A 23306-nucleotide genomic window follows, 5' to 3' on the forward strand; every position below is an offset into this window, starting at 1 on the left:
GGGGAGTGCTGTGAAGTACAATGCAAGTTTATGTTAATGATGTGTTGTTGTTTTTGCTGCTGCAGTCTGTTCACATTTATCGTCTGTTATACTGATGCTACAGACATTCCATTTTGTCCCTAGTACAATAAATTAATGCCAAGTATCACACTATATTTTTATATTGTTAGGAGTGTTGAAGCTTAGAAAAGGAGCAAAACGGAGCACTGTCCAATGTCATTGAGCTGTTATTAAGCAGGGAAAAAAATGCTTAGCAAATTCCATTGAAAAGCAAAAAATTTGCGGGGCACTAGTAGATGCGACATGTTAACGTTATGGTGTGTTGGTTGTAAGAATTGGTTAGTGACCTGACACTTCTAAGCAATTTATTTTTCTTTGCTTGAAATTTTTGTGTGTGCTGATGACAGGCTTTATGAAGTTGGAGCTTACACTTAAAAGCATGTAAGCACAAAAGATTGCCAAGTTGCTTTGAAAAGCAAAATTGGTGGCATTGACCATCAATATGCGAAGAATGACAAGAATTTTAGCAAGTAACTTGTTTTGTGCTGAGCAATATTTGTATTGTGCTTACCAGCTTTTTAAAATTGGACCTTCAATTAAACTGTGGAAAAGGACTAGGAATGTATTCATAATAAGCACTGAGTGCAGTATAGATTGTGATACGTACAATGTACAGGTAGGTCGCATGCAGTACATTTGATATATTTAATTAACTGGCATATTGCCTCTGTTGACTGCTTAAAGTTCAGGGTTATTGTTCACCCAGTTCTAGCTTGTAGACAAATCAAACAGCACACATTGAGTTATGTTGTAGGGTACATAATGTAGAATGAGCATTATACTGTTTTGTATGGACAAAAATGTACATTTGTAGGGTCAAGTTGCAGTAGCAATGGACGATACCCATTATAGAAAAAACAATCTTGCCTGCCAGCCCTACGGTTGCTAGCAGTCATTCATGTTTGTCATACATTGTATGATTCAAACTGGCCTGTGTGGTCTAAGAGTTAACATCCTGCTCTATAGAATGAGTGGCTGTAGTGTGGGTTCGAATCCCACTTGATTTGCATAAATACCTGGATATATTTTGGGTCTGGACTTGACCAAGCACAGAATGTACTAACTCCAGAGTGGCCAACTCTCCCAGATTCTGCAGAAAGTTTGCTGAAAATAAACCAATCTTTCCAGGTTTTGATGAACAAATTTCAAAATCTTCATAATTATGGACACTTTCTCCCAAATGTTGGTGTTGGCAGCTCTGGTTATCACACATCCGTGTCATGATAAAACAAAGTAATATTCTTAATCCTTATTGCAATTATTACATAATAAACACATACGCCAATCCATGATCTTACCCAAGTACATTGTAATTTTCTCCCATTAAAAAAACCCATACTGTAATCCTAGAGGGAAATAGTCTGGCGACTTTAATACTTAAAGAAATTTGGTATTCATGCCTGGCATTGTGTTGACTAAGACTGCAGTAGCATAATAGCAGTATTTGAATGACTGTTACACTGTCCCGAATCAATATTACCGTGGGCAGAGGGACTATGGAGATCGTGTTGCAGTCTCTCGCATCATTTTTTAAGATTTTCAGCTGCTTTAGATTGAAATCAGTTGTTTTTCTGTTATATACAAGTTTTTTTTTGGTGGGCGGTTGAGAGTGATAGAACATGATAAAAACTCACAGAAAATGTATTATATGCTCGGGATATGTGTGGGCTTAAAATGGCTATTATTTTGTCCATTAAAACAAAATTTGGAAAGATAATTTAATAACGTGCTGTTTAAGCGTGTTTTCAAATCAGAAAATTCTGCATTTATAACACATTTATGTGCTAATAGAACATTTGATTGGAACCATTCACTATGCTATAGAACTTCATGGGTAATTTGTTTGGAACCTGTCTGTGCTAAACACAATTTTTCTGCGCTTAGCAATTAATGCATAATCTGTAAGTTCACTGAATCTATAATCTACTATAGCCTCCTCTTTGCCCGGATTTTGACCTTGGTGTAGTGTTTCTTTAAAATGTTCCCATACATGTAACTGTATACGTACACATCATTGTAGTCCTGGCCAAAAGTTACCAGCCAAAATGTCACATGACTGGTATCCTACTTACTTGTACATGTATTTTTGCTTAGCAGAAAATGTTTAAGCAATATTTACAGCTCTATAAAACACATGTAAGGCCCTGCAGTGCAGTGTTCTTCATGTTTACGACTCTTGTTCCCTACCATGGTTTGAAAACCAAACAGCCCTACAATGCAGAGTCACTCCATGGAATCAAATCATGCAATGGATAAAATCTCAAGTTAAACACAGCTGGAGATCAAATTGCCCTGAAGGCAGGAAAGTGCGTCTCATGTACGTGTGTTCCTCCCGTCGGGCGATTCCCAGTTTCCCCCAACGTCGCGAGTGAGTGAATATTTCCCCTTCGCATAATAACCTTCTTGCTGTTTTTTCATGCGCGGACACAGGTCAGTGTGATCTGTCTAGGTTGAAGTCATGCGGCATTCGAATTCGATTCCAAATGAAAAGAAATTAATACTTAGTACACCTTACGCAGCGTGAAGCGGATACGTGTATCAATTACATTCCTAAGAAATATCTGAAGGGTCAGGAAAAAGAAAAACAGAAAAGTGTTGCTTGCCAGGCTAAAAACATGCAACCAGTCAGCTGGAGGGCTGATTTGCGTGTTTGCATGCACTCTTCTTTTTTTTTCCCCTTCTTTTTCAAATGAAAAGTACAAATTTGTTTGTGATTTTCATTTTTTTGCAAACACAAAGTTGCATGTCTACTGGCAAAAATACAATGTTTTGAGGTTGTTGTTGTTGTTGTTGTTTCCCAGAGCACTGCAAAATGTTTTCATTAAACCGAATCCAAATCTAAGTGTCTTTGTTAGACCCTCTTGAATTTCTCCAATGGTAACTCAGCACAAAAATGTTTGGACTAAGATAGGACTGATACAAGTACAATGCCTGTTGCAGGGATCTGATGATCACTGTTTTTATTTTTTTAAACTACAGTCCTTTAAGGCACTGGACACTATTGGTAATTAATCAAAATAAATAATTGTTGAGCATAAAACCTTACTTGGTAATGAAAAATGGAGAGCTGTTGATAGTATAAAACATTGTGAGAAATGGCTCCCTCGGAAGTTTTCGAGAAAGAAGTAATTAGCCCAAAATTTTATTTTGAGACCTCAAAATAAGGTTTTGAGGTTTCGAAATTAAGCATCTGAAAGCACACAACTTCGTGTGACAAGGGTGTTATTTCTTTCGTTATTATCTCGCAACTTCGACAACCAGTTGAGTTCAAATTTTCACAGGTTTGTTATTGTGTGCATATGTTGAGATACACCATTGAGAAGACTGGTCTTTGACATTTACCAATAGTGTCCAGAGTCTTAATCCTCATCAATCAGGCATTTTCCTGAAGACGATTGTGGAGGGTGATATGTACACATGTAGTAGACCTTTATTCAGGGCCACAGGCTTGTGGCCAGTAGTTTTTGTGTCGGGCCTGTTAATTCATAACCGAACAAGTCGAGCAGTCTTGTGAGTTTTGTTTTCTTCTTTTTCAATTGAATAATAGAGGACCCCACTTTGATATATCTTAAATAAAAACATGTGATGTTCTAATGTTGACTTTCAAAGTTGGTTGTTGACAAATTTTGCATTGGAGGGGGTCAAGTCCAATGGCAATTTACACCATTTTAACGGAAGGTAAGAGATTTTTATATTTTTTCCCCCACTAACCTAAGGAATCTTTCTTTTGGAAACTGAGTTTCTACATCAGAAATGTGAGTTAGTCATTTATTGGCAAGAAAAACTTATTTTGTAAGAAGTACAGCAGCTTTGCGTTACTGACCAAGTCAAATTGATCAGATTGTGTATTTTTTTCAAATTACAAATTGTTCATCCTGCCTGGCAGTGGACATAATCGCTCCAGGTTTTCAGAAAAATCTCAAAAATGCATGTATCACACATTAGTTTAATGGCTACATTTATACTAGGGTTGAAACAAACAGTGCTTTTCATTACCAAGCGTATAAAATCCCTTTAAGTATTTGGATATGAAGTTATACACGGATGCCATCTTTTTTTAATTGTAAAACAGCCTTAACACAAGCTCTGCCATGTTGCCAAGCTGTTGGTGAATTTCACCTGTTACAAACAAACAATAACAATCTCAATCACAGATGGCATCCAATCTTCCATTGAAGGTTATCATAGTAAACAAACACACATCTTTTTAAATTACGTTCCATTAAATGTTGGAGTACACCCAGAAATAAAAATAGGTACAAACTGCCTTAGATTTAAAATCTTATTTCTCCTGATTTGTATGACATGTCAGGTTTGACACATGTACTGTACTTCAAATAACATCTAAAATGTATCAATGAAAAACTGCCTTGCCCTAAGCTTCATCAACGAAAACAGCTTGCCCTCTATCAATAAAAAGTACTTTGCCCTCTTTCAATGAAAAACTACTTTGCCCTCTTCCAATAAAAAATTACTTTGCCCTATTTCAATGAGAAAAACTACTTTGCCCTCTATCAATGAAAAACTACTTTGCCCTCTATCAATAAAAAACTACTTTGCCCTCTATCAATAAAAAACTACTTTGCCCTCTTTCAATGAAAAACTACTTTGCCCTCTTTCAATGAAAAACTACTTTTCCCTCTTTTAATGAAAAACTACTTTGCCCTCTTTCAATGAAAAACTACTGTGCCCTCTTTCAATGACAAACTACTTTGCCCTCTTTCAATGAAAAACTACTTTGCCCTCTTTCAATGAAAAGCTACTTTGCCCTCTTTTAATGAAAAACTTCTTTGCCCTCTTTCAATAAAAACTACTTTATAGCCTCTTTTAATGAAAAACTTCTTTGCCCTCTATCAATAAAAAAAACTACCTTGCCCGAATGCCCTTCTATCAATGAAAAACTGCCTTGCAGTCTACCAATAAAAGAGTACTTTGGCCTCTGTTAGTTTTAGAGACACTGGACACTATTGGTAAAAGACCAGTCTGTCTTGGTGCAGGTGTTTATCAACATGCATAAAATGACAAACCTGTGAAATTTTGAGCTCAATTGGTCGTTGAAGTTGCGAGATAATACATGAAATAAGGAAAAGAACCCTTGTCACACAAAGTTGTGTGCTTTCAGATGCTTGATTTCGAGACCTCAAAATCTAATTCTGAGGTCTCAAAATCAAACTTGTGGAAAATTACTTCTTTCTTGAAAACTACGCTACTTCAGAGGGAGCTGTTTCTCACAATGTTTTATACTATCAACAACTCCCCATTACTCGTTACCAAGTAAGTTTTTATGATAATCATTATTTTGAGTAATTACCAAGTGTCCATTGCCTTTAATGAAAAACTTCCTTGCCCTTTATTAATACTAAAAGTACCTTGCCCTTCATTATACAGCGTTGTACCCTCGAAAATTAATTAGTCATCCGCCTGATTACCTTGGATATAATTTTAATTGTTCTTCAGGTGTTTTAAAAAGCAATTTCACCTGTGGGCTAGTGGGGTTTGTCAAATTTGTTTTTTGTTGTTTTTACCTGCATGCTGTGTCAAAGTTCATAGAGGTACTTCAGCAGAAAAATTTTGCTTTTTAAGCCATTAGACCTTTTCTGTACAAAAAAGTTTGCACAGATTTACAAATAACTTACAGGGATTACAGGTAGTGGTGAAAGACTAAGTCTCTTGAAATATTTTTCCATGAAATGACTTTTTGAGAAAACAGTAAAACAATATCAATTCTCAATATCGAGAATTACGGATTTATTTTAAACACATGTCATGACACAGGGAATCGTGCGGATACAAGGGAGGGTTTTCCTGTTATTTTCTCCCGACTCTGACATCCGATTGAGCCTAAATTTTCACAGGTTTGTTATTTATATACATTGTAGAAGTTGTGATGTCACAAAGTGTGGGCCTTGGACAATACTGTATACCGAAAGGGTCCAATGGCTTTAAAACATTTTTCTGCCAAGCAAAACTAAGCAGGTTACCAGGTAATGTACACTTGGTACACTGTACATGAAACTGTCTTTGGGAATTTTACGCTAAATTTGAGCCTTGTATTCACAATGTACCATTCTCAAAACTCCCCCATTGTTTACAATCAGTTGTTATTAATTAATTATCATCTTTCTCAACTTGGAATGAAACTTTTTGTTTTTTGGGGGGGGGGAATACATTGTAAATGAAAATTGTAGGCATAATCAAGCCAACTACGGTACATGTTGTGTCTGTACAAGTCAACTTCCTCTTTAATTAGGCATGCACAACCAGACAATGGTATACGTAGCTTTACCACAAACGGGCCAAATGTACCTTGCGTAATTTAATTACATCTATAAGGGTTGCGTCTCTTGACATTTGATAAAATCTGTTTATTAATGACCAGTCATCTGCCATCGTAATGACTAGTTTCAGAAACTGTTAAAGGTACATTATGTACCTGTAATGGTTTTGTGCTGTTGACTCGTTAGTCTGTCTGTAATAATCCATTCCATTCAGCTCCCAAGTGATTATCGTTCACACAACATCATCATTATTATGTTGAGAAACAACTAAAAATGTGAATATTGTTGGGTTATTTTTTGATATTTTTCAAAAGTTTTTAACCGACAGTACCATTAAGTACATGTTTAACTTTGATTGATTCATTAATTAGTTTGTTTTTGTCTGTCAGTGGTACATGTATGTAAACAATCATTCTAGATCAGGGCCCAAATTCATAAAGCTCATTACCGATAAGCACATTTGTTTTGCTTACTGCATGCAGAAAAATCTTTGTGAGCAAAAGTGTTTAAACTTCATCAACGATCACAAATATTTAGCAGCACATGTGCGCATGTTCACAAAGGCTTTTGCATTGTTGTGTATCTCATATGGTGACAACAACTGCTGGCAGGCTGACATCCTTTTTGCATTGTTTCCCGTTAGCCTTGTTTGAAATAGAAACTTTGCGAATGGTAAGCAGAAACTGTCTGCTTAAACAGACTTTATGAAATTTTGCCCTGGTGTCTAACACAGAAACACTAGACTACCATTCAAAAGGTGTAACCTAGTGATAAGAATCCTGATGTTTCTTAACTAATCTTGAGTTGAACAGAGACAAATTTACTAGACATGCTGGAGCAGGATTTGAAGCAGCGACCTACAGACAATTGCGCTGTTCATTCAGAGGTTGCAGGTTCAATCCCACTCTAGTAAATTTGTCTGTGTTCAGCCCCAAATTGAAATTTTCTCAGTCAGTTTCAGTTACGTGGTTTATTAGGGCCTTCTTGATTCTTAAAACTAAACGGTATCATGCCTGGCGTCAAAACCAAGTGCAGCTTCAATTTATTTATTGAAAAGCATTGACATTCAAAAGTAAGGTTTCTCCCCCTGGAAACATACATACCTAGTAAATAGTCTGTTTACTACAGTTGGAAAGGCATTGCACATTATTAAAGCGTTACGGTACTAGGGAATAAGACATGGATACATAGATGGGTGATTTGAATCCAATCATCAGACCCAAGTTCTTATATATAAGATTGTCCAAGTACGTGCTTTTTGGGACTTGGTACATTTCATACACTCTAAAACACCTGTATGCTCCAGGGACTTTTTGTGTTCAGTCAGGTTAATGAAATTGAATTAATTTGAATTCAACCACGGTGTACAGCCTAATTTGTTTGAAATTGCCTTGTAGATTTGACTTGAATTTCCATGAGCAACAATACATGCAAGTCCTAACTTGAGCCAGTTTAAATTCTGGGGGAAAAAAACACTTTTTGTTTTTAATGGATGCGTCATTATTATTCGGATGAAAACATAAAGCATTGTTTTAGGCATTTGTTTTCATCAGTTAATCTCACAGAAAACTCTAATGATTGAAGGATTTATTGTTTGTGACGGAAATTACGGTTCAAAAGAAAGCTATATACATGTAAGGCCATCAGCATTCAAATATTTGAATGGAAGATTTGTTTTTTACAATGCCCGATGTTTTGACTTCAAAAACAGTTTATACTGTGACTCGGAATGAAGTTCTTTAAACCTCTTACAATGAAACATTAATTTTTGGTGATAAATTGGTCATATATGGACACACTTATTGTTTACTTGGTTTTTTTTGCAACAGTGTCTCCCCCAAAAAAAGAAGACTAAGTAAAAATAAATAAATAAACAAAAATCAAATTTCTTTTTAATAAGAAATAAAATATAATGAAAAGGCCTCAATAGCACACTCAATTCTGAAAACTGTGTGGCCGCGCAATCTTAGTTTTAGTTTTACAACTAATTATTTTGAAGAGACTTGAACTGGTCAATAGCGACTGGTCAGCGCAAGGAAGAGTTGATTTTAGTGTCATTTTATGAAAACAAAGTTAGTCTGATTGTTACTGTCTGTAATCTTGTTTATTCTAACTTTCAGTAGAATGTCATGGTGCGTCAAAATTTGCTCCAACAATGAATGAGCCATCTAAAAAAAGATCTCTTTTATACAACCTTCCGAGCATCGAAAGTCAAACCTTTGTAATAATTACGTCAGATTTGGCATTGAAACATAAAAACAGAAATAGCACAAATTAATTTCCCCTTCAATCCAACATCGACGCAGTCCCATCCTCTTGCGTAGATAGGGTCCTCATCTATCTAGTATCGCCACGGCAACCTTGTTCCATAGTAACTGTCTCCATACCCAGGGCCCGACATTGCACATTTCAACGCCTGCTGGAACAAGCCCCGTTTTTTTCTCGGCGTCTTGTTGCATGTCAATAAAGATTTGCATTTCTGTAACAAATCCACGGTCTCCCTAGCCTCCCTCATTGTGTGAGTGCACACACACACGCCAGACCACTCAGTCAGTGCATTTTGGAATGGGGCAAATGACGTGTTGCAGTTTATTTAATAATAACCAATTGTGGAAATTCAAGGAGCTTTTAATAGAGTCTCATCCGTGTTTGTTACTATTAGTCTTTAGTAGTGCTGCTCTAACATAACCTTGGACGATTCAATCATCACAGACATCTGGAAAGAAATAATAATTATCCACAAATTAAATAATTATGTGTAAATAGACTGATATTTAAAGGCAGTGGACACTATTGGTAATTACTCAAAATAATCATTAGCATAAAACCTTACTTGGTAACAAGTAATGGGGAGAGGTTGGTTGTATAAAACCATGTGAGAAACGGCTCCCTCTGAAGTGACATAGTTTTCGAGAAAGAAGTAATTTTCTGTGAATTTGATTTTGAGACCTCACATTTAGAATTTGAGGTCTCAAAATCAACCATCCAAACGCACACAACTTCGTGTGACAAGGGTGTTTTTTCTTTCTTTATTATCTCACAACTTTTTCAAATTTTCACAGGTTTGTTATTTTATGCATACATGTATGTTGAGATTACACCAAATGAGAAGACTGGACAATTACCAATAATGTCCATGGTATTTAAAAGGAGAGTATACTTTAAAGATCAGGATTCTCACGTGGTGTTTCCCCACAATGTGTACAAAATAACAAATCTGTTAAAATTTGGGCACATTGGTCATATGGAAATTTCAAAAAAATAACATATAAAAAAACACCAATTGTTGCTCAGAATTGTGTGTTTTCAAAAGCCTGAGATCTAAAGCCTTTTTCAGATTCAAATTTGTGTGTGAAAAAAAAAACTCTTTCTGTTAAACTGCATTACTTCAAAGGGTGTTGTTTCTAACAATGCTTTACAATGTACATAATATCAACAAGCTCTCTGCTCTGTTCCATGAACAAGTATTAATAAGGGAATAAAAGGGTCGACGAGTTCTTTAACGGCCGTTTCAAACTGGCAGGGTCATTGCCGTGTGATAAAGGCCTGGGTGCCCCTGGCCATTGCCTCAGTGCCTCAGTCATTGTTCAAATTGAAAGTTTCCTTCAAAGAATAGAGGTGCCCTTTATGAAAAATCTGACTTGTTTACAGTACAAGAAGGATGTACCAGGCATGAATATATAAGCCTATAAAAAAACACTCCTACGCACATAGTTTTAAAGGCAGTGGACACTTATGGTAATTACTCAAAATAATTATTAGCATAAAACCTTACTTGGTAACGAGTAATAGGGAGAGGTTGATGGTATAAAACATTGTGAGAAACGGCTCCCTCTGAAGTGACGTAGTTTTCGAGAAAGAAGTCATTTTCAACTAATTTGATTTCGAGACCTCGGGTTTAGAATTTGAGGTCTCGAAATCAAGCATCTGAAAGCACACAACTTTGTGTGACAAGGGCGTTTTTTCTTACATTATTATCTCGCAACTTAGACGACCAATTGAGTTCAAATTTTGACAGTTTTTTTATTTTATGCATATGTTGAGATACACCAAGTGAGAAAACGGGTCTTAGCCAATTACCAATAGTGTCCAATGTCTTTTAACGACACTGTTTTCTGCATATTTTGTCAACAATTTACATGTTAAGACTGTTTTGACTCGTGTGTTAAACACTATACTTACTTCCCTTCTATTTTTTTAGTACAGTACATTAACATGGAAAAGTCCTGCTTTGGGTTGTGCATTGGTTAATGTTTTGATTTTTTGTTTTGTTTATGTGTATCAGGACAACTCCAACTTGTACATGGTGCTGCAGTTCATACCTGGCGGAGAAATGTTCTCACACCTAAGAAGGATTGGGCGTTTCAGGTAACACTTTGCACTGATTACTTTAAAGGACCACGTTGCCTTGGATCGGTCGAGTTGGTCTTTGAAAAGCGTTTGAAACGCTTTTTTAATAAAATGCATATGGGTAGAAAGATGATTTAAAAGTAATACAATGGTCCACACAAACATGCCTCGAAATTGCACGGTTTTCCTTTTACCTTGTCGACTAACACGGTCGGCCATTTATGGATAAATGGCCGACCGTATTAGTTCGCACAGTAAAAGGAAAACCACGCAATTTCGAAGCAAACTTGTGTGGATCATTGTATTCTACTTTTAAATCATCTTTCCAACCATATGCATTTTATAAAAGAACGGTTACAAACGCTTTTCATAGACCAACTCGTCCGATCCAAGGTAACATGTTCCTTTAAATATTGGACCATATAGTAGGCTTAGCAGGGGTCATGGGTTCAAATCCATCCCAAGGTGCCTGTGGATTATTTTTCTCAAAAGACTCTAAAGCATAAAAAAGGCTCACCATATATTGGTGGAATGTTAAAACCTAATTTGCATTGATTACTTAAGGCATCTGCTCTAGAATGCAGGGGTCTTGGGTTCATACCCCAGTTTCTTTTTTTCTTGTTTTTCAAAGGGAATCAGGAAGCACTGAATAAATAGTTTATATCGCACATTATTGCAAATGGTAAAAACAAACGATATATGCACTGGTTGGTATGGTATTTGATGTGCTATTTTCCAAATTTGTATGACATTTTTAGCTTTGTACCCTTTTGTGCCTTTGTTATTTTTATTGTCTGGATCGCCTTTAGATAGTGATTATTTTCGCTTTTTGATTATCCACAGGCTTGTTCTCTGTGTAGTCATGTTTTTATTGCCTATTCTTTGTATGTACTTTTTGCCTGGAAATAAATAAATAAATAAATATTTCAGCTCAACAATGCAGGGGTTTTGGGTTCGAATCCCACACTATACTACGTGCCTGTAGATTTGTTTCCCCAAGAGGCTTTGGAAGTAGTGAGTAAATAGAAACATCACATATCGGTGTTTAAATAAGACTGATTTGCCCGTTCTAGGTTGCTAGGGTATTAGGTTCGAATCCTATTCCAAGCTACCTGGGATTTTTCCCCAGTGAAAAATGCATGCACACATCGGTGTGAGGGTAAAATGTAAGTCGAATGATATGGCAGTACTGATAAACAAGTCTTCTTTAAAAAAAACTGGGCTGAAAAATGTGTCCTCCTCTACCCTAACCAACATGGATTTTGAACAGTGTTTACCAGATGACACTGAGCGGGCCTTGTTTTGACATTTTTCTCTGTCGGGTAAAAAGAGACATCTTGACCCCCTCCAGAAAGAAACCCATTATCAAGTACATCGCTCCTCCATTTCTCATCTTCCTCTCCTCTTAAGACTGATCATCCATAACCTTAGCATATTTACCAACCAGTAGAGCCGAGAGAAAGTGCAAAAAGACGACCCAGGTTTCACGGAAGAGCTGGGTAACGTCGATGGACTAGACGCAATTGTTGTCGCAGTGACCCGATTTCATTATAATCGAGCGTGTTCAACAGGACGGCCTGTTATCTCGGCCAGACCTGTATCTTGCGTGTGTAATATCGATCTTGTTGTTTGTTATCTGAACTACTGGGAAAGGAGAAAAGGGTGTCCATAGCCACAAGGTCTGTTACTGTGGTTACACACTGCTGAAACACAATGGTGTCAGAATTAAACCAATGTCAAGATGCTATCTCCTGGACCATGCCCTAATTTCATAAAACGGTGAATACCGCTCAAGAAATTGATTAACTACTAAGCAAATACCAGTATGGGACCAGTCAAAATCGTATGTACCTGGCTGGTAACCTTTTATTGCTTAGCATTTTTTTGTCTATGCTTAGAAAATGTATGCGCAATTCATAATACAGTGTGCCCTCTACGTCGTGCCTACAATGTAGGAAAACCAAGATTCAAAGAGTAGTCATGGGGTAAAGGGAAACAAGATTTTGGTTGTTGCGCTTTGCCCACGGTGCGATGACTCATTTTCATCGTTTGCTCATTTTTCGTAGTTTGCATGCAGATGAAGATGTGAGATTGTACATCTCTGCTGGGTTTAGAGCAAAAGACATGAGGCCAGGGAATATTTTTCACATTTTAAACGGCCATCTTAAGGCCCCATTGAAACTGCTGAGTTGCGCGTGTTTGTTGTGATTTTTTTAGTCAACTGCTTTTAGTAGTAAAGGGCTTCCCCTGGTGTGAACTGTGACGACCACACTGTTGTGCCTGTACTGGGCCCATAAGTCTTGATAATTTTTGCACCGAGAGCCCGTACATACATGTATACATTGTACAGTTAGGTAATTTCCAAAAGGTTAGTTCGAAGTTGTTTAAAGTGTTTTGGGGTTTTGCTCACCATTTTCAGTGGGGGAAATTTGTAGATAATCAAATATAGAGCGAATCCCTATTATTATTCTTTTTTATATCTGTTTTTTTTTGTCTTTCTTTTTTTTCTTTCTTATAAAAAAATGTTGTATTCTAATGTTGTTTTTTGATCTGCAGTGAGCCACATGCAAGATTTTATGCAGCCCAAATAGTCCTTGCGTTTGAGTACCTTCATTATCTGGACGTCATATACAGAGATCTTAAGCCGGAAAACATACTTATCGACAGAACGGGATACATCTCGGTAAGCTTCCAAATATCAAGCCTGTGGACTATTTGTTCCGTTGACTATTTTCTCGTCAATGTTTTGTTGTTTTTCAAGCCTCAAGTTTACCATTTGTATGTGTTATAGTAATAATATTAACCCTAACAAATTAAGGAGACCGCAAATGTTAGGGCTAGATAGCTCAGTTGGTAGAGCGCCGGCAAGTTAATCTGAAGGTTGCAGGTTCAAGTCCCACTCTAGTCAATATTATTTGCTCAACCAGAAATAAATAATAATAGCTGTGTACATTATGAGATTTCTATCATAATTGACACTCCTGACACTAAATTATCAAATCTGGTTGAGATTATTAAGAATGATTTTATGAGACGAAACAACCATAATACAACTTCTTGAAGGGGATACCAGGCCTGTATGCTTCATTTTTGAAAGGGCAAGGGCACCAAGGCATTTTCTCCTCGGTAAAGGGCACCCTATGATAAAATTGCAAAATTCTACTGTCCCAGAGCATTTAAAGGGCACCAAGGCAATGACTAGGGGCAACGGAGGCAATCCCCTTTGTTGCCTCCTTGAAGTATCAGGCCTGGGATACAAGGGTGAGGTTGTGCATATTGCTGCCAGACTATGCCAGAAACACTGGGGCAAACCCCTTCTCTAATGAACAGTGTACCGGATTATTTTATATGCATTACACAACACACATGACACACAGGACCTTTGGCCTCGCATCCCATGATCATCTGATGAAGGAGGAAGCAATTAAGGTTGAGTGTCTTCTTGCTCAAGGACGCAAGTACGATGACTGGAACCTGAACCCCCACTCTTTGCCAATCCAATCCTTTTCATTTCATTTATTATTTCACAGGGTAAAAAAGAGCAGTGACAAAGCATTAAAAATACAACTCCACATGTAAAATGATACAATGATTACACACAAGACTATACAAAGTAAAACCTGTTGACAGTATCCCTGTTGGATTATCAAATGCGAAAGTCCCTAAGAAAATCCTGCAATCCAATATGCTTATGAATTGTCAGTGGTACTTCCAATTTAGAAAACTAAAATGAACAGTGAGATTTTATGTAAACATTTTTTTAGACTGAAGTCAGTTTCATACTTACTGCAGGACCACACAGGACCTTTTTTTCGCAGCGAATGTTACGCTTGAGTCCAGCACAAGTCAACTAATGTGAAATTTTCGCTGCGGATTTGTGATCGCATTTGCAGAAAGTATGAATCAGGCTTAACGTTAGAAGTTTGATTCTGAGGAGCGCAAAAGATGTTTCTCCTCAATAAACAAAGAAGCAGTTTGGACATGTAGCTGTCCTTGTGTTTCTTTAAGGCAGTGGACACTATTGGTTATTACTCAAAATTATTATTAGCATAAAACCTTACATGTACTTGGTAACGAGTAATGGGTAGAGGTTGATAGTATAAAAACATTGTGAGAAACGGCTCCCTTTGAAGTGACGTCGTTTTTTAGAAAGAAGTAATTTTCCACGAATTTGATTTAGGGTCCTCACATTTAGAATTTGAGGTCACGAAATCAAGCATCTGAAAGCACACAACTTCGTGTGACAAGGGTGTTTTTTCTTTTATTATTATCTCGCAACCTCGACGACCGATTGAACTCAAATGTTCACAGGTTTGTTATTTTATGCATATGTTGAGATACACCAAGTGAGAAGACTGGTCTTTGACAAACCAATAGTGTCCACTGTCTTTAAAATGTTGTACTGATTGGAGCAAACCTAACCACCCCAACTCATTGAGAGATTTTCATTACATGGTGTTACCGCAAACCTTTCTATATTTCGTATTTCCACCATGCAAAGTTTCAAACCATACTTAACCCTACCACTGTCTGATTATTCAATATCATCCACCGTGTTTCTTCTGAATGATTGATAAACTATGCCAGCATGCAATGATGGTATCATGTGGTGAATGCACAGTGTAAACAATTAATTCTGTACGCAATTGTGCCAACACCATACTTAACCCTTTGCTGCTGTTGCAGCTAATCGATTTTGAACAGTTGGCCAACTCGCTGGAAAGTATTACCAAGAGTACATATGTAAGAGGGTTAACATTAATGTACTTTCCATTTATAGGTAACAGATTTTGGTTTTGCCAAGAGGGTGAAGGGTCGCACGTGGACGTTGTGCGGGACGCCGGAATACCTGGCACCAGAAATTATCCTCAGCAAGGTAAGGATCAAGCCATTTTCCACTTTTGTATCCTACTGTTTGTAACTAAACATTCGCTTTGAGTAACTGTACCCTGTACTGCTTTTGAAGGGGCATCAAGGTCAGACAAGGGCCCAATTTCATAGAGTTGCTAAGCACAAAATTTACCCAGCATGAAATGTTTGCCTCAATAAAAACGGTATTACAAACCAAATTTCAATGGAATTTCAGGATAAGCAAACAACAGCTGAATACCAGTAACAACCAATATGCAACAAATGGAAATTTGGTTGGTTATTCTGTTTTTATGAAGGAATAAATCGTCCTCCTTGTAAATTCCCTTTTCTGATCCTTCGTCTTTTAAGGGCAAGGTAGTTTTTCTTAAATTACGCAGGGCACATTTTATTATGAGTGAAATGTAGCTCTGTACAGTAAGTCCCTTTTGACATTTCAAAGGGCAAGAAGGGCAATGATCTAGGGCATGGAGGCAATTGTCTTGGCTACCTCAGTGGAAGCCAAAATACCATTATACACTGTACATGCTCCATTTGTAACTGGTATCCTGCAAATTGTTACTAAGCACATATAACTCAAAGCAAAGTGGTCTGCTGATTAAAGGCAGTGGACACTATTGGTAATTTCTCAAAATAATTAATAGCGTGGTTTACAAAGGTCATTAAGCCCAGTTCATACTTTGCGTGAATTGTGAAAGGCAAAGCAAATTTTCTCTGCGTCAGTGTTTTAGCTAGGATTTGAAAAGTGGGAGTGCAAAATGAAAAACAGGGAGTGCAATATTTTTAGAGTCCAAAATTTGTGTGCGAAGCACACAACACGAGCGCGCAGCGCGAAGTCCCTTACGGCCGGGGTCCAGGGCCCGCTTAAGGGCCCTGGGAGCTCTGGGTACTTTAGAAGCTCTGTGGTGGTCTCTGATGCATTTCTGACACCTATTTTTCCAGGTAGAAGTGAGCTACTTTTGTGTGATTTTTCCTTTTTTTTATTTTTTATAATAGGTTTAAGGGAAAATAAGGAATGTAAAGCTCAAACAATTTTGGGTTCGCCTGCGATTTTGTTACAATTCCGGAAAAAGAAAGGGGGAAAAAATAATAGTAATAATATTATTTTTTTTTTTGACGATCTTATCCCTTTTTTCTGCCCTTGAAAATGCTTTTTTTTCTCACCAAAAACCATTTTTATAGGTTCTTGATTTGAAATTCGGTTGTGTAAAAGAAATTCTTTAGCAATTAAATGTTTGTGATTTTAACGATCTGTCGGCGACGCACATTTTAAAATATATATAGGCCTATATATTTGGCGAGAGCGATGTGTTTTTGTGAAAGAGGTTGTTATTCAGCATAGGGTATAACTGGAACGAGGTTGAGATTAGACCCCAACATAGAAATAGAACCAATGAAGAAAGCACGTCGTCCGGACGTACAGTGTGTTCGCTGGTTCCTAATATATCTTTCGCTGGTTGTGAGGCAATAACAGGTACCAGTTTACCATGGCCTGCCGGCGATCTCAGATTCGTGCCGCGCCGCTCATTGGTTCGTGTGCAAACCTGCACGTACACAGTACACAGTACACAGTACACAGTACACATGGTGCAAACACGTGCATTGTTTTTTCAGTAGACTTTCAAAAGTCTCCACATGTGTTATCTTTGCTGCACCAGCAAGCGCATTACACGCAAACATTATTGAACCGTACCACTATAAAGGAAGCAAGGAATGAGGCAAGTTTATACATCTGTCGCTGCTGCTGCATGCATGCGCGAAGCCAGGAAGACAACAAGCCGTAAATTGGGCCAGCTGCTGGACGGCAATTTATTGTTTAGGTGCCGGTATTTCATGAACGACGTGTGGGGATCCGCGATAATAACAATTACAAAGGTAAACTTACATTGTCTGACTAGAGAAGAGGGATTAGAGAAATCCAAATGTATACCCCCAAAAACCTACCCCCCGAATTTTATAGCAAATTCACATCGCACTCGGAGACCACAATTTTGAAAGGAAAAAAAAAACAGAATTCCGGTTTAAACCGGAAGATTCTCATGCCTGATATCTAGATTACACAAACGTATAATTAAATAGTGCACGGCTAGATATACACCGCCAGGCCGTGCTTGAAAAAATAGGCCGTGATTTCACAAAACTGGCCGTGCAAAACACGGGTGCACGGCTCGCTAGCTAAAACGCTGCTCTGCGTCAAAGTTGGAAAACAGCACGTACATGTACCTGATTGTTTGCGTCACGTAATGTGCTTCGCATTCGCTTTAGACATCTGCTCTTCTTGTAGTACGGGAATGCAGTAATCACACATCGGAGTTCGGGTTGAAACAAACAAAATATTCTTTATGCCTGATTCAATTAGCCTTTCTCATGCAAACACCTTTTAGTTGTGCACTAGGCAGAAACACAATGCATCATGCTGCCTTCAACCCCAATGCAAAAGATTAAATGGACTGCATTTTGCCAACCAGTGGTGTTAGCACGCTTGCGTAATGTGCAATTTTACATACACCATGGGAAAGGTCAATTATTGAAGATATCACTTCTATTGTTTGACACTTTTTGCAGACAACCTTCGAGACAGTTCAGGTTTACAGCAGAATTATAAATGCAGCACAGGTGAAAAATCTAGTTTGTTTTGCGGCGATGCAAATGTTCACGTGAAATTAGCACACGCAGAAATAAATGTTCTTTAAACATGAAGCAAAGAAAGCAATTTAGCTGAGATTATTCTTTCTAGCCAAATAGGGCAGAACATCAAGTTTAACAGGGTATTTTTAGCTTTGATGGAAGTAAATTGCCTTGAAAATTAGCTGTAAACAACCACATATTTAAGAAAATTGGCTGATTTTAGTTGGGGGAATTGTACTTGTTGTTGAACCCGATTAGTGAAATTTGCACAGTTCATGAATTGCAAATTGTGTTTAAATTCACTAAAAAATTGTTAATGATAGTATATATTTACTATGGCATATATGTACCAGTTGATGTAAAAAAATAATTACATTTTCATATAAAATGCAAGATGCAAAAGACCATTTGCCAGCAAATTTTTCCCAGTTGATGCCTTTAGTATAATTCTTTTACACAAGTGGACTTGATTTAGAAATTAAAAAAAAAAACATGACAATCAAAAATAGGATTTTAAAAAAATTGTGGGGTGCTACCTGTACATGTATCTCATATGACTCGAGAGTTTTTTTTTGTTGTCATTGTTGTTATTTTTTAAATATACTGAAAAGCAATATCCATCAAGAAAATTCAGTATTAATTTGTTTTGTACAAAACATAAATGTTACAGGTTGCCATCTTTTTCAATTATTAAGTTTTTCTGGAAATAATTGTTTATTTCCACAAATTTATTAGGACAAATCGTATGGTTCTATTGACCAATGTTTACAATAACTCTATCCAGACTGTAGATTTTCAACCTTCCTTACTGGTTTAAACATTTTTAGGAAACTTAGTAACAAAAACCGTTTTTGGAAACATTCATTGTAAAAGGTCACAAGTGATAAGTTATGTACAGTCATGTAAAACAGAGCTCAAATAGACAGAATAGAGAACAAACACAAATCCATTTGTTGTTATTGAAAGACTAAATCTGATTTGCATTGAAAATGACAGACTATATATATTTATTACTGAACGGTGGTGAGGGGGAATAAAGTAGTTCAGGCTCATTCGGAGAAAGAGCCTGTAATCTCTATTGTGGAGCTCTCTACATGTACCCCCTGTGATGACCCTTTACGTACATTGTACGTAGATACTAGGGCTACTAGTAGATAGTGACGGTATACAGATCTATCATCTGATCACAGTGGAGTCCTCCCGGGCCATAGTGTACACCGGGAGTCTCTTGTTTTGATAGCATAATGTGCCTGTATCAGTGTATGGCAGTCCCAGGGCCTTATTGTTTGTGTGCTTGCAATATGTGTATGGAGAGGATCTGTGTTATCTTAGATTGATACATTGTTGTTATTGACCTGCTGTTGTAGTCTGAACTTTTGACCCCCTTCCCTGTCTAAATTTAGAATCATGATTTTATGATTTGGGGTGTAAGATAGGTTGGGGCACTTTAAAAAAAAGTAATAATTTTAATGGAAACATCAAGAGAAAACTATATAGAATACTCCAGATTGGACAGCTTTTGAAACCAAGATGAACACCATGTAGGAAATATATTGAAGACCCTATTGCAATTCAATGTCCAGAAATGCCCCACATTCTGATAAACTGAGGGAGAACCCTTACCGTGACATTACGCTATTTCATAATTTCTAAAAACTGCCTTATATTGTGGCGTGGGCATCACATTGCTTTCTCTAGAGTGTACACCACATATTTTATTATAGGCCTAGTAAAACATCCTGTTTAATGTAGAAATGTCAATCAACATAATTGACTGTAATAGAGTGAATTAGGCTGTTAGTGCATACTGTAATGTACATTGTAGGCCATTTTTGCCAGGGATTGTGAATATGTTGGGGTGTCTGAACTGTTAAAACCGAAAACTGTTTTGGCAGAGTGAGGACGTTCTGCTTTCAAGTGCAAAACCAATAGGGGCGTCACTAACACAAATTAAGCAATGGGATAAGTCCTTGATTTAACGGCTAGACAAATGTGTGTACAATGAACATTGTATAGTGTACTTGTAGCATGAACAGTCTTCACATATAATATTGCACTCGTGATTAATACATACTTGAAATACATTTGAAATGATGTGAAGCTTTTTCCCATGGAAGTTAAGTTTAAATTAAATTTAACCAGAGTGGATGTTACCTTGTACTGTTTGGGTAGATAACGAGGGGAAGAATGTAATATTTTCCACCAAATATTTGATAAGAAAGGATAATTTGCTTGGTATTAAGCAAACAGCTGTGTTTCCAATTGACATTCATTAAAATTCACTGGTGTAATGACTATTATTGTATTCTAATTATGTACAAACATACTTGTGAAAAACATTAGCCCAAGTAATTATCACAGTGGTAGAGCCAGGGTTACACAAATAGCAAACAAACACCATTGAGGTAATTACATGTAGGTTCTGGAAACCACTTCCTGTATTCTCGTAGATTGTTGGACAACATGTCGTAAACCTAATGTATGTGACCCTTTAATATCAGACATATCTCTGATGTAGAACTGCAGGGCATTGTGTAGTGCTTGCACCCAGGACATTGTCCTTAAAGACAAGGGGGTTTTCCCCTGGTGTTTAGTAAGCTTTACACATGCCCTCTACCAGCATAAAGCGTGACTGTATGTGATGGGATGCATTATTATTTGAACGGGTATCATGTAATGAGTACATGTACTTACAGCATTTTCAAAATTTGGGGTTTGATTTAAATTAGCATTGTATTGCCGTAGTCATCTCTGTTACACGCACATACATGTACACGTGTAGTAGTTATCGGGCCTTGAATTTCGTTTTTGAAGGACACCTGTAATTTTCCTCTCATAAGTGGGCCTCTCCATGAAGAAAATGGTAACTTATATTGGAGGGCACCACATCCAAAGCACCCTGTGGGTGCCATGGGTTATTTTGAGGGCCTGAGTGATCTCACAGGGCTGATGCGTCGTTTTTGAAAGGGCAAGGACATCAAGGCATTTCCTCCTTGTCAAAGGGCACCTCTATGACCAAAGTGTAAAGATAAACATTTCAAGGGGCACCAAAGCAATGACCAAGGGTAAACCGTCTCTGTGAAGTATCGAGCCTGATCTCATGGTTAGTTTTGTTCTTTTTGCATCTTTTCTCTTGTGCAGGGTTACAACAAGGCAGTTGACTGGTGGGCCATGGGCGTCTTAATCTATGAAATGGCAGCAGGCTACCCTCCGTTCTTCGCCGATCAGCCTATCCAGATCTATGAGAAAATCGTCTCAGGAAAAGTAAGAAGATTTTAAGAAGCTTCAACAAGACTGCAATCTTACTAGAAGCATACATTCAACTTTCAGCTGATCAGGGGCAAATGTCATGGTTCTGCTTGCTTTAAAGGGTCTATGTAACTTTAGTAGGACAAAAAACACAATGTCCACAGATTTACACTTAACTTATACAGTTTGAAGATAATGATAGTAGAAAGCTTCCCTGAAAATATTACGTGCTGAGGTGCTGTAGTTTTTGGGAAATGAGTAAAACAATGTCATGAAAATAATTTTCATCTCATGAGACGAAAATTATTTTAATCATTTACAAACAAATTTTCATGACATTGATTTACTCATTTCTCAAAAACTACAGCACCTCAGTAAGTAATATTTGAAGGGAAGCTTTCCACTATCATTATCTTCAAATACCCTGTAAGTTTAATGTAAATCTATGGACATTTTGAAAATGTACCCAAATCCTATAAGCAAATAATCTCTGCTCACAAATGAAGGGAATTCCGCACTTATGTCAAGCGTATGTTACGGGTTAGCTCAAGCATATTTCTCTGGTTAGCAGGGAATTTTTTTTCTATTTACCACCGCACAAGAAGGTCATGGTGAGAAATCCATCTGTGCCTTTTCAGTATTGTCGGGATAAGAAATTTCAGTCTTTAATCTGATTTCAAACTTTTTAAAGGCACTGGGGTTGATTTAACAAAGAGTTAGGAATATAGTCCTAACTTAGGACTAGTCCTAGGAGATATACAAACTGCATGGATAGTCCTAAGTTATGACGAGTAACTGGTCCTAACTCGAGATAAGACTAGTCCTAACTCTTTGTGAAATTCACTCCTGGACACCTTTGGTAATTGTCAAAGACCAGTATTCTCCCTTGTTGTATCTCAAAATGCATAAAATAACTAAATTGAAAATTTAGACCCAATTGGTCATCAAAGTTGCAAGGGAATAATGAAAGAAAAAGTACCCTTGTTGCACAAATTTGTGTGCGTTGGGATGCCTCAAAAGGCTTTATTATAAATCTAAGTGAGAAATTACCTCTTTTTTTTTAAAACTACATGTATGTTACTTCAGAGGGAGCCGTTTCTCACAATGTTTTATACTTTCAACACTCTCCATTACTCATTACCAAGTAATTGTTTATGCTAACAATTATTTTGAGTAATTCCCAATAGTGTCCAGTGTTAAAGTCTGCCCAGTAAACTGAAAGTGCTGTGACTTTCTTCAGTAATAAATAAATCCTGCTCTTTGATCAACTTCTCTAGGACTGAGGATACTGTTCTCTAAAGCTCCTTGGAATATGTAACTATAGGTTGTCAAAAGGTGGAATGGGTCTTTTTTGTTGGGGGGGGGGGGGGCGCTAGGTAACAGCAGACTAACCAGGTAAATCCATCGTTCTCAGAACTAGGTAAACCTCAACATTTACCTGGTAAGTCTGTTGCCACCTAGGGTCCCAAAGTCTCCCATTGCCATCATTTCAATGTGCCTCCTGAGATCTAGATCCAAGTTTCAGATTTAATTTTTCAACACCCTGATTATTTGGAGTGGCTGTTTAAGCAACCCAAACTAAATTTATGTCTCTTTGATTTTCATTTCTTTCTTTCTTAGGTCCGATTCCCGTCGCATTTCAGCGCGGACCTGAAGGACTTGCTGCGCAATCTACTCCAGGTAGACCTCACCAAACGCTTTGGCAACCTCAAAAATGGCATCTCAGACATCAAGAATGCAAGGTGGTTCGGCAGTACAGACTGGATCGCAATCTACCAGAAGAAGGTTGGCAATATTTTGAGGTTTTCTTTACAAGTTGTTTGATACGATTCTGCCTCTACCAAAATTCAGAATTTGAGCACCATATATGAC

At 37.4% G+C, this 23306-nt stretch overlaps 1 protein-coding gene across 2 annotated transcripts in view; it reads left to right on the top strand.

Annotated features, from left to right (window-relative positions):
* LOC117297953 (cAMP-dependent protein kinase catalytic subunit alpha-like) overlaps window positions 1-23306 on the top strand; it is a 57774-nt gene that overhangs the window by 29424 nt on the left and 5044 nt on the right. For both annotated transcript variants that reach the window (XM_033781149.1, XM_033781150.1), the window contains 5 exons: window positions 10624-10706; window positions 13245-13371; window positions 15469-15564; window positions 21327-21449; window positions 23055-23219. In XM_033781149.1, the coding sequence (XP_033637040.1) occupies window positions 10624-10706; window positions 13245-13371; window positions 15469-15564; window positions 21327-21449; window positions 23055-23219 (594 nt within the window). The remainder of the gene's footprint in view (window positions 1-10623; window positions 10707-13244; window positions 13372-15468; window positions 15565-21326; window positions 21450-23054; window positions 23220-23306) is intronic.

The sequence above is a fragment of the Asterias rubens genome, chromosome 12 (genome assembly GCF_902459465.1).
Source record: "Asterias rubens chromosome 12, eAstRub1.3, whole genome shotgun sequence".
In the NCBI taxonomy this organism is placed as follows: domain Eukaryota; kingdom Metazoa; phylum Echinodermata; class Asteroidea; order Forcipulatida; family Asteriidae; genus Asterias; species Asterias rubens.